Source organism: Oryx dammah, unplaced genomic scaffold (genome assembly GCF_014754425.2).
Source record: "Oryx dammah isolate SB20612 unplaced genomic scaffold, SCBI_Odam_1.1 HiC_scaffold_11210, whole genome shotgun sequence".
Taxonomy (NCBI): Eukaryota; Metazoa; Chordata; class Mammalia; order Artiodactyla; family Bovidae; genus Oryx; species Oryx dammah.
In genome coordinates, this window is record NW_024080603.1 from 1379929 (window position 1) to 1392558 (window position 12630).

Genomic DNA, 12630 nt, shown 5'->3' on the forward strand with positions numbered 1-12630 from the left:
TGCATGGACATGAGAGGTGGACCATAAAGAAAGCTGAGCACCAAAGAATTGATGCTTTTGAACCGTGGTGTTGGAGAAGACTCTTGAGAATCCCTTGGACTACAAGGAGATCCAACCAGTCCATCCTAAAAAGAAATCAGTCCTAAATATTCATTAGAAGAACTGATGCTGAAGCTTAAACTCCAATATTTTGGCCACGTGATGAGAAGAACTGACTCACTGGAAAAGACCCTGATGCTGGGAAAGACTGAAGGCAGGAGAAGGGGATGACAGAGGATAAGATGGTTGGATGGCATCACCGACTCGATGGACATGGGTTTGAGCAAGCTCCGGAAGCTGGTGATGGACAGGAAAGCCTGGGGTGGTGCAGTCCATGGGGTCACAAAGAGTCAGACACGACTGAGCGACTGACCTGATACCTAAACATTTCATTTTGAGGGGTGCTAAGGTAAATAGTGTTTAGTTGTTCATTGCTGGTACATAGGAAAGCTGCTGACTTATATGTTAACCTTGTATGCTGCAAGTTTTCTCTAATGGCTTATTAGTTCCAGGATTCTTTTATTATTCTTTCAGGTTTTCTATACTGTCAATCTTATCATCTGCAAACAAAGATAGTTTTTATCTTCCTTTCCAAACTCAATAGCTTTTATTTCCTTTATTTCTTTTATTGCATTAGCTAAAATTTCCACTATAAAGTTGAAATGGCGTGGCTAGAGGGAATATCTTTGCCTTGCCCCTAATCTTAGTAGGAAAGTTGTAAGCTTCTCACCAAGAAGTCTGATGTTAGCTGTAGGGTTTTCTGTTAACAGTCTTTCTCAAGTTAAGGATGTTTCCCTATATTCCAACTTTCCTAAGAGTTTTTATCATAAATAGGTGCTGGATTTTGTCAAAATGCTTTTTCTGCATTTATTGATATAATCACATGATTTTTCTTATCTAGACTGTTGATGTGATGGACCACATTTAATTTGACTTTCAAATGCTGAGCCAGCCTTGCAAACCTCGGATAAACCCCACTTGGTTGTGATTCATATAGTTCTTTTTATATATTATTAAATCTGATTTGCTCATATTTATTTTATAGCTGAAGAATGCTTCATTCTACAGATGACTGTTTATTCATTCATCACTAGATGGACATTTGAGTTGTTTCTACTTTCTGCTCTAATGAATAACAGCACTTCAGTGAACATTTGTGTGAAGGTTTTTATGTGGACATGGGTTTTCAATTTTCTTGGGGATATACCTAGTGGTGGAATTGCTGAACCAAATGGTAACTTTGTATTTAATTTTTTGAGGAGCTTCCAGACTATTTTACAAAATAGCTCCACCATTTTACATCCAACAAATGTATGAGGGTTCCAATCTCTCTACATTCTTGCAAACAATTCTTTTTGATTATGGCTATCCTAGCATGAAATGGTATCTCACTGTAGCTTTAAACTGCATTTCCCTAAAGACTGATGTTAAGCATCTTGTCCTGTTGTTATGGTTCATTGTGTATCTTATTTGGAAAAAAAAGTCTATTCAGAAACTTGGCCCATTTTTAAACTAGGCTATTTACTTTTATGTTGAGTTATGAGTTCTTTATATATTCTGAATATAAGTCACTATTAAGTATATGATTTGCAAATATTTTCTCCCATTCCATGGGTAGTCTTTTTAGTTTCTTGGTGGTATCCCTTTGAATTAAGGAAGGTTTAATTTTCATGATGTCTAATTAACCCATCTTTTTCTGGGGGCGGGCGGGGCTTGTGCTTTTGGTGTTGTCTCAAAAACCACTCTCTCAAAAACTCAAGGTTGCAAAAATTTACTTCTGTTTTCTTCTAAGAGATTTATAGTTGTGGTCTACACATTTTAATTATCATAACAAATCATTTTAATATAATTTTTGTATGGTGTGAGGTAGGGATCTAAATTCATTTTTATGCCTGTGTACATCCAGCTGTCTCAGGATCATTTGTTGAAAGACTGCTTTTCTCCCCCTGTTGAATTGTCTTGATCAAATGGTTATTAGGTTGAACTAGGCTTGCATTCCTGTGATAAATCCCACTTGGTGGTATTTAAGCCTTTTCATATGTTGCTTAACTCAGTTTGAGTTTGTTGAGAATTTTTGTATTTGTATTCATAAAGGATATTGGTCTATGGTTTTCTTGAGGTATCTTTGTCTGGTTTTGGTATCAGAGTAATACTGGTCTCAACAAAAAGAGTTAGGAAGTGTTTCCTCCTCTTACATTTTTTGAAAGAATACGAAGTTTTTTTGAGTACTAACTCAATTTTTTTTTTTACTTGTTTTACATTTATTTAGTTTTCAAAATTTCTTCTTGAGTCAGTTTTAGTAGTTTTCATCTTTCTAGAAGACCATACATTTCATCTAGGTTAACCAATCCATTGGCATATAATCATTTATAACATTCCATCAACATCCTTTTTATTTCTTCTATAAGGCTGTCAGTGATATCCCCTCTGAATGAAGCAACTTTTAAATGGTCTGAGAGTAACAATCACAGAATCCTGAAATTACTAAAACTAAAATTGAAGATATATCTATTGGACTCTAACAATTCTGATTTTTAAAAAAATTTTGAGTTACAGGACATATAAGCTAAATATCCTACCAGTTCTCACCTCTGGAAAGAAAAAATGGAGGCAAAAATACAGAACCCAACACATTTCTAGTTAAAATACACCAAAGTCAGTTCAACTGAAATAAACAAGAAACAGTTCCTGGCTAAAATTTCACATTCTAAGTACACCATTCAATAGAAATTCAATATCCTAAAGCAACTACACTCACAGGAACACACACATGTACACACTTTAATACATCCAATAAGATAAATTCCTAATGCATTAACAGTGTAAGAGAATCAGGCAGTAAACTCTCTCAAATAAATAACTTTTTGAACAGAGACTAACTCACTCCATCTATGTTTTGAGTTTAGGGCCAGACTTCTGTACACTATGCTTTCTGAAATCACAGCACACATATTACTAGCCACATAATTTTCACATACTCCATAACCAAAAACCAACTTCCCAGAAAGACATAAGAAGTGTTCAGATATTAATAAAAGATTCATAAATACATACTACCTCTAAATCTCTACTTGCAAGATAAATTTAGGAAAACCATCTTAAAGGAAAAACTGTGTATTTTACATTTATTCTTTCAATGAAACTGTTCCTAAGGAAGCTTTCTTCAAAGAACTTGGGCTGATTGTTATGCTGACTTTTTGAAATTAAAATTTAAGTACATAATTTTGAAAACACTAAAGAATATGACAAGCTTCCAAGCTATCTTGATATCACTTTGATACATTCAGGAGAAAACTATGCTTGTTATCACCGTACACCTGACTGGCACTTCAAAGAACACTTACAACCTTCTTAGTTGATTTTTAGGGGGAAAAAAACCCATTAAGTAAGTAGGGCAGGTAGTGGTAACATCTTTATCATCCCATTAGAGAGGAGACAAAACTGAACTTCCCATAGGGTCGACCTGTCCAAAGTCACAGAGTTCAGAAATGATGAAGCTGAAACCAGAAAATCCAGTCTACTGACTTCCAGTCGGACACCTTTTCCTTCGCGTGACACTGCTCCCCACTTCTAGTCTCCTGGAGGCAAAAACTTAGAACTCAAAGTGTGTATCAGGAGGAAGTTTCCACTAACTCTCCTGAAGCTTTTTCACTGAAAGTGTGCTTATTTTGAATGTCTGTGAATCCCTATCCTTATCTAACTATAGCCACAATTTGGCTAAAAGCATGTTTTTAATAATCTTAGACATACAGTGAGTCTTCAGTGACTTGCAACCCGTCAACTTCCAGACATGTTAAATAACCTTTAAAACTTAGCCTTTAGAGCTTAGAACTAAGAGGCACTGTGAAAACATTCAACAATCCTGGAAAACCCCCTTTTTAGTGCGTGTGTCACTGGATGTTCTTCTACAAAGCACTGATTAAAATCCTCATTCTTTGAGCTCTGTAGGTAGCTATTTATAAGTGATCAGAGATAATTAGCTGCAACGACCATCAACTTCATGTTTATTTTCTACAGAGGTAAGAGAGCTGGAACATATCTGTCCATGGAGCAATACTGTTGCTTAAACACAGTGCAAAGCATTAAGTCAGAATCTACCTCAAGGCATATGGGCATTGCAGTATGTACCCAGCAAAGGACAAAGTGCTGATTCCCCTGATACAGAGGCCTAAGTGTAAATACTTTCTTTATCTTCACTTTCTCCTTGGAGAAGCCAACATTTCCTTGTAATCTAAAAAGTCAGTGCGATTTTCAGAGACAACATACCTTCAGTGATCACACACCCATGAGTTAAAAAGGAGACTGCTGTCATAAACCTGCTCTCTACCTTAGTGAGCAATGGACTTCAGTCCAACATGCTGTGGGCATGTAGGAATATATAATTACACAGTAATTAATAATAATAGTGATAATTATAATCACTGGGGTAGGGTTGGGAAAAAGATCTGAGGACACTCTGAGGAAAAGGAAGTTGGTTTAAGTCTCTGCAGCTCCCCCAACATCCATGCCAGAGAGATGAGAAATTTTGAAATAATCTGTAATTTTCTAAGAGATTTCCTGGGAGGCTCTGAGGAAGAAAAAGGAACAGCTGCCTCCCTAGTGCCTTGATATTGGCTGTGGGAGCAACTTTTTCTCAATTCTTCCACTGACAACACACAGGTTGATTCTTCTCCCATTACCTTAGTACTAACAAGGCTGCAAATGAGTTATTAAAAATATAGTATCCAAAGCTCATCTCTAAGAGAAGGGGCACAAATAGACTAAGTCTGACTCTTACCTTTTGGCTTCCTCCAGGTGACACAAATATTCATAAGCAATATTCTGCCGCCTCCTCTCATCCATCTCCTCTGCAGAGAGTCTTTCATCATCTACAATAGCTGGAAGGAGAGGATAACATCACATCACTTGGAAGAACAGTGTTCAAATCATGAGATGACCAACTAGAAAAGACTCACATGCAGCTCAACACTGAACACTGAGATGGAAGTATTGAAACATCAACCACAGAAAGAGAATTGCCTTTGGATCTTACAATGTGATATTATTTCTAGCAAAAACTGCAATACTGAAGTATCAGTTCAGCTGCTCAGTCGTGTCTGACTCATTGTGACCCCCTGGACTGCAGCACGCCAGGCTTCCCTGTCCATCACCAACTCCCGGAGCTTACTCAAACTCATGTGCATGGAGTCGGTGATGCCATCCAACCATCTCATCCTCTGTCACCCCTTCTCCTCCCGCCCTCTGAAGAATACATGGACATTATACAACAGAAAGAGAATAGTGATCAGACCTCACGGATGTGACACCACAGGGTTTAGACAGCCTCAAACCAACTAGAGGATGGTCTATCAGCAGTAACTGTCCTCAACAAGCTTGGAGAAGTGGTCCAGTGGCTCAGAGAATCAGATTGTCCTGGAGATTTTGGGGTGGAACAAAGAATCTGCAAGGACTTGTGTTTTCCCACTCCTAGAGGGGATTGAGGCATCTCATTCAACCCCAATCCTATTTTACAGATGATAAAGTCACTAAAATTCCTCCCTTGCTTATCTCTCAGCCTTTACAAGGCTTTCATGGTCAACAGGTATCCAAAAGAAAAATGCAATGGAGACAGCCAGGGAGCAGAGTCTTCAGGTCCACACCCTTTATTCCAAGCCTAGTTTATAAACTGCCACACGCCAGCCCCACTTTTCTGTAGAGGACTCAGCCTCCCTGCTTCCTGACTGCACTTCCTCTGCTTGCGGCCTCAACAGCACCCGGCAGCCGCCAACAGTCCCATCAGCTAAGTCTTGGCTGCCTATTTACGGGACAACACTCCTCTCTCATAAAAAGAAAACCCCTTCTCCCTCTTCAGGCTTCCCTGGTGGCTCAGACGGTAAAGTATCTGCCTGCAGACAGGGAGACCCGGGTTCGATCCCTCGGTTGGGAAGATCCCCTGGAGGAGGAAATGGCAACCCACTCCAGTACTCTTGCCTGGAAAATTCCGTGGACTGAGGAGCCTGATAGACTACAGTCCATGGGGTCACAAAGAGTCAGACACGACTGAGCGACTTCACTTCTCCCTCTTCGGTCCTGAGCGTCCATTCTGATGGCTGTAAAATGCATTTGGTTTCTCGTTGGTTAGATTTCTCATCTAATGAAGACAGTGTGTGTAAGCAGCACAAGGGGGCAGGGCTGTCAGTGTTTGCTCTCTTGTTCCCCAGTCGCCAGCTCCAATCAGCCGTTTATTAAATGGGACCCCTGGGCTCCCCTTGTGGTTTAGACGGTAAAGAATCCTCCTGCAATGCGGGAGACCTGGGTTCGATCCCTGGGTTGGGAAGATCCTCTGGAGAAGGGCAAGGCTACCCACTCCAGTATTCTGGCCTGGAGAATTCCATGGACTGTATACTCCATGGGGTGGCAAAGAGTTGGACACGACTGAGCAACTTTCACTTCACTTCACTCCCAAGCAGAAGAGAGGATATGAAGGTCACTCATCCATTCCCCAAGAAAGGGCAAGCACACACCCAACTAATGAGGCACCTGAAACATCAATCTGGCAGGCAAAAGGAATTAGGAGCAAGATTTGAACCCTTCTTGGGCAAGTACAATGCTCAACACTTAAGATCTAAAAATAATAACCAAATCCTCAAAGACTTCAAAAGAAAGGGGAGACTGTGTTTTCATCAATATGTGGATATAGATATGTATAATCATATATATATAATATACATATATAAAATATACACACACACACGTATATATATATAAGACAGAATATCATAAGCATGGGAATATGTACTCGATGCTTACTTATTGAGCACGTAATTTCCTTCAAGGCTTAGGCAGAATTTAGTATGCAGTGTCTCATTTAAGTCTCAGGACTCTCTCTGAGGCAGGTATGTAATCTACTGCACTTTACCTTTGAGCAAACAGCCTGAGAAGCCGTTTGCCCAAATGAAGAGCAGAGACATTAGAGCTAGAAATATTAGTCTGGCGGCGGGGGGAAGCAAGTAAAGAACTTCAGGCAATGTCTTTGTTTATGGGTGAGGAAGAAAAGGAAACAGCAGAAGAGGCAACTAAAGAGCCTAAAAGAATAGAGTGAAAAAGCTGGCTTAAAACTCAACATTCCCCAAACTAAGAGCCTGGCATCCAGTCCCAGCACTTCATGGCAAATAGAAAAGGAAAAAGTGGAAGCAGTGACAAATTTTGTTTTCTTGGGCTCCAAAATCACTGGTGACGGCGACTGCAGGCATGAAATTTAAAGACACTTGCTCCTTGGAACGAAAGCTATACAGATAGTCAAAGCTATGGTTTTTCCAGTAGTCAGGTACAAATGTGAGAGTTGGACCATAAAGAAGGCTGAGCACCCCAAAATTGGTGCTTTTGAATTGTAGTGCTTGAAGACTCTTGGGAGTCCCTTGAACAGCAAGGAGATCAAACCAGTGAATCCTAAAGGCAATCAATCCTGAATATTCACTGGAAGGACTGATGCTGAAGCTAAAACTCCAATACTCTGGCCACCTGATGTGAAGAGATGACTCACTGGTAAAGACCCTGATGCTGGGAACGATTGAAGGCAAAAGGAGAAGATCACAGCAGAGGATGAGATGGTTGGATGGCATCACCAACTCAATGGACATGGATCTGAACAAACTCCAGGAGACAGTGAGGGACAGGGGAGCCTGGCATCCTGCAGTCCATGGGGTTGCAAAGAGTCAGACATGACTTAGCGACTGAACAACAACATCCCTCCCCGGCCTATTCTCCTCACTGTTACCAGAAGCTCCTTTCTAACACACAGTCCTACTGATGCTATTCTTTGTCTTCAAACCTTCGATGGATCTTCATTTCCTACAGAACAAAGCTCTGGAAGAGAACATGTTTCCTCTCCTCCCCTACATGAACGACCACTTTCCAGCGAACCTTCACAAAGTGGGCTAAGTATATTCTTTTCGGGATGAAAAGAATATACTTCAAAATTATGGTTTCCTCATTAGGGGTTGCCTTAGAGGATACCTCGCATGCCCGCATTCATCACCTAGTCCTCTCTCTCCACTGATCCTAAGAGTTAATTCCCAGGACACCCCATGATTACTAGTTTCTTATTTTAATTTCCATCTAAAGAATGCCTCCCACTTCTGACAGGATATTTTCATGTTTTGGTACCTTCACACATGTTAAAAGCTTGAAAGCAATAGCAAACTCCTAGTCAGAGTCCACCTGCTCATTTTACCCTCCTCTGGGGGTCAGGGAGGGGTCACCTTCAAAAGGAGGCACTCTGCCACCTTCCTTCCGGCCTCAACTAGCCCACCCAGGAGGAGGCGAGAAGCACCAGCAGGACTGTGCTCTGGCCTCTGCCCCCCAGCTGCCTCCATAAGCCATGCAAGATCCCACCAGCCCAGAGCCACAGGGGAGCTCTCAAACTCTGAGGTCACCGCCCAAGGAGAAGATGTGACTTAATATTTGAATTAAAACACGCACTCGCCACAAAGCTTTACCTTGCTACTACAATGTACTGGCCATAGCTGATGGAATTCTACCCATCTTTAAGGTTAAACTCCAGGACCACTTCCTTCCCAAAGTCTCCCCTGATCGATTCTATTCACAGTGTCCTCTCTTCTGGTACCAAAACTGAGCAGGACCCTGTGGGACCCTCCTGGGGACACATCCTTTACATGTCCTTTGCTTTTTGTTTGCGGGGAAGAGGTTTCAGCCTCCTAGACCTTCCTTCCCTGAGTACCAAAGGACAGATTCCAACAGTCAGTAATCAGGGAATGGAGGAGAAGCAGAAAAAAAGGAGCAATCAATCAATAATGCATCCATGGGGCAGGATCCTGGTTTCTCTTCAAGGAATATGCTTAACAATATATTTGAGTTCTTCTGCAGAACTAAGGCCCTCACTCAAGAGGTGGATGATAACTTCAGGCAGAGAACAAGATGCCCGAAGCACCGCCTTAGTAGCTCATCAACAACCAATCAGAAGAAAGCCACATACCCCTTAGCCCTCACCCCAAGTTCTGTCCATAAAAACTGCTCCCTGAAAACCATGAGAGAATGTCAGGGTTCTGAGCATGAGCCACCCATTCTCCACACGTGGCCCTTTCCCTGCTCCAAGCCCTCAGGTCTGGGTTTGTCCGGCCTCGCTGTGTGCCTTCCTGTGCCCATGAACCTGCGTTCTGCGCCGGTGCTTCCTCCACGGCTTTAACAGCAAATCCTACGAGACAGGCATGTGTCCTCAAGGTGTCAGCACACCTCCCCGCAGAGGCTGCACACTCCATAAAAGCACTGAGGAACAAATCATCTTCTTTTCAGGAAATTAATAAACAGGCTTTAAAATATCTACTTGGGGTACTCTTATTTGCCCATTTATGTTGAATAAGGGATGTGGTCACTGATGAAGGAAATACGGCACCATTCTGTAGACTTCACTCGACTAACATTCAATTCACAGATTCTATGAGCCAACCAAGAGTCAGATCACCAGACATGGGGCAGTGAACAAAGCAAAAACTGCATGTCTTCATGGCACATTTTACACATTCCTCACTTCCCTCCTAACCTGGCCCACTGGACCACATCCCCGGCCACTCCTCTTCCAACCACACACACTTCAACTTCACCTTCCTTCAAAGCTTCATGACCTATTGTGCCAAAGTGAACGCCAAGGTTACGAGTGTGAGAACGTCTTAATTACAACAAAAGCAGACCTCTCTGGGCCACAGAGGTTGCCTGCAAATATTTCTGCATTACTCAACATTTACTAAATAGCAACTTCTGATAAGAGACACAGGCCTGGATACTAAACCTGCCATTTAAAGAGCCTTCACGGAGCTGATAAAATACACTTAAGCATGACACTACCACCCATAAAGCACTTTTCCGTATTATTGTGTGGTTTTCATCATCTCCCTGAAAGATAGGCGTTATCTCTTTCTTACAATTGAGAACAGGGTCAAGCCAGGGGAAGGGACGGCCATGGTCACTGCTGGGTCAGTGGTGGAGCCGGGGCGGCAGCTGAGGGCCCTCAGTACCCTGGCCCTGCTCTCTGCCCAGCACCACGCTGCTGCTGCTGAAGCTGAAAGAGCCTTGTCACTGTCAAGCCCAAGGGAAGAGCACTCAAGTGCCTTCAAAACTGCTTTTAAATTGATTAACTGAGACTTCCTCTAAAGTTCATCTTTACTTGCTGCCTTGAACACTAAGAAACACAGGATATCATGAAAAACTACTTCCTGAAGTATTAGCAACTCACAAAACACTTCCTGTAATGTTAGCCAACACTGGCTAAAAGATAGCAAAGCAAGCACATTCTATGGAAATCACAGTTCAGTTCAGTTCAGTCACTCAGTCATGTTCAACTCTTTGCAACCCCATGACCGCAACACACCAGGCCTCCCTGTCCATCACCAACTCCCAGAGTTTACCCAAACTCATGTCTACTGAGTCGGTGATGCCATCCAACCATATCATCCTCTGTCGTCCCCTTCTCCTCCTGCCCTCAATCTTTCCCAGCATCAGGGTCTTTTCCAATAAGTCAGCTCTTCGCATCAGGTGGCCAAAGCGGGAGTTTCAGCTTCAACATCAGTCCTTCCAATGAACACCCAGGACTGATCTCCTTTAGGATGGACTGGTTGGATCTCCTTGCAGTCCAAGGGACTCTCAAGAGTCCTCTCCAACACCACAGTTTAAAAGCATCAATTCTGCTGAGCTCAGCTTTCTTTATAGTCCAACTTTCACATCCATACATGACTACTGGAAAAACCATAGCCTTGACTAGATGGACCTTTGTTGATAAAGTCTCTGCTTTTTAATATGCTGTCTAGGTTGGTCATAACCTTCGTTCCAAGGAGTAAGTGTCTTTTAATTTCATGGCTGCAGTCACCATCTGCAGTCATTTTGAAGCCCCCCAAAATAAAGTCAGCCACTGTTTCCATCGTTTCCCCGTCTATTTGCCATGAAGTGATGGGACCGCATGCCATTATCTTAGTTTTCTGAATGTCGAGGTTTAAGCCAACTTTTTCACTCTCCTCTTTCATTTTCATCAAGAGGCTCTTTAGATCTTCTTTGCTTTCTGCCATAACAATTGTGTCATCTGCATATCTGAGGTTATTGATATTTCTCCCGGAAATCTCGATTCCAGCTTGTGCTTCTTCCAGCCCAGTGTTTTTCATGATGTACTCTGCATATAAGTTAAATAAGCAGGGTGACAATATACAGCCTTGATGTACTCCTTTTCCAATTTGGAAACAGTCTGTTGTTCCATGTCCAGTTCTAACTGTTGCTTCCTGACCTGCATACAGGTTTCTCAAGAGGCAGGTCAGGTGGTCTGGTATTCCCATCTCTTTCAGAATTTTCCACAGCTTATTGTGATCCACACAGTCAAAGGCTTTGGCATAGTCAATAAAGCAGAAATGGATGTTTTTCTGGAACTTTCTTGCTTTTTTGATGATCCAGCGGATGTTGGCAATTTGATCTCTGGTTCCTCTGCCTTTTCTAAACATTATAGGGTTTATTCAGAGGTTTAAGGAGCAGAATGAGTGGGTAGAAAAGCTTTTGAAATAGAACTATGAAGTCAGAAACAGAAGGAACCCTAAAGAGTTTATTTTTCGAAGAACACCCACAAAATCCACTGTGAAAATAGACCAAGACCGTCTTGACTCATGAAGGAATTGGCATGGTCACGTGTTCACTTCAGCTACTCTACTTGCCCCTTCACACGGGAGACCAAGGCCACCACCTCCTTTGCGTTAAAATGTATTCATTTGTTCAACAAATATTAGAGTGGTTGCTCTGTGCCAGTCTGTTCTAGGGAACAACACATGAAGTCCCTCATGCGGTTTTTATTAAACAACTGAAAGTGAAAATGTTAGTGCTCAGTCATGTCCAACTCTTTTTTGACTCCATGGACTGTAGCCCACCAGGCTCCCCAGTCCTTGGAATTCTCCAGGCAAGAATAATACTGGAGTGGGTAGCCATTCCCTTCTCCAAGGGATCTTCCCAACCCAGAGATCAAAGCCGGGTCTCCTGCATTGCAGGCAGATTCTTTCCCGACTGCTGGCATAACTACAGGATGCTTAGAGAAGTGGGGATATACTGCAGGGAGCATTAGCAAGAGTCACAAAACCAGGGATGGGAACCTCCGTTTTACAAAATGGTATTACCTAAGGAAAAACAGATTGAGAATATGATATGAATCATCAGTTCGCAGAAACATGCCACAATTTAGTGTTTGATGGACACACTGTTATTCTGCGTGACTCAATTTCTGTAAGGAACTCTCAATATCCTCAGGTATATCATTCAATTCAAATGTGTACTGACCCATCCTGTAAGAGACAAGACTGCCCTCACCTAGGTGATACACCCAAAGCCTTGACATGGGAGATTCACCTAAACGGGTAAATCCTCACTCTCAGGACTTAGAGAATGGCTACCAGAAATGTATACCCCAAGGAAGAGGACTGATTCTGAAACCTTAAAACTGGGAAAAGGGGTGGGATACCAAAAATGAGAGAACCCCAAGTCTGAGATTTCTAGTAAGCTGATACTGAGTAAACTGACCCGTGATATATTCTGGCTTCCTACCAGCTTCCTGAAGTATTTCACAGCTACTTA

General features: G+C 42.1%; 1 protein-coding gene across 1 annotated transcript in view; it reads right to left on the bottom strand.

Annotated features, from left to right (window-relative positions):
- LOC120860949 (ras GTPase-activating-like protein IQGAP2) overlaps positions 1 to 12630 on the bottom strand; it is a 309525-nt gene that overhangs the window by 256322 nt on the left and 40573 nt on the right. The window contains exon 2 of the mRNA XM_040236658.1: positions 4817 to 4916. Coding sequence (XP_040092592.1) covers positions 4817 to 4916 — 100 coding nt within the window. The remainder of the gene's footprint in view (positions 1 to 4816; positions 4917 to 12630) is intronic.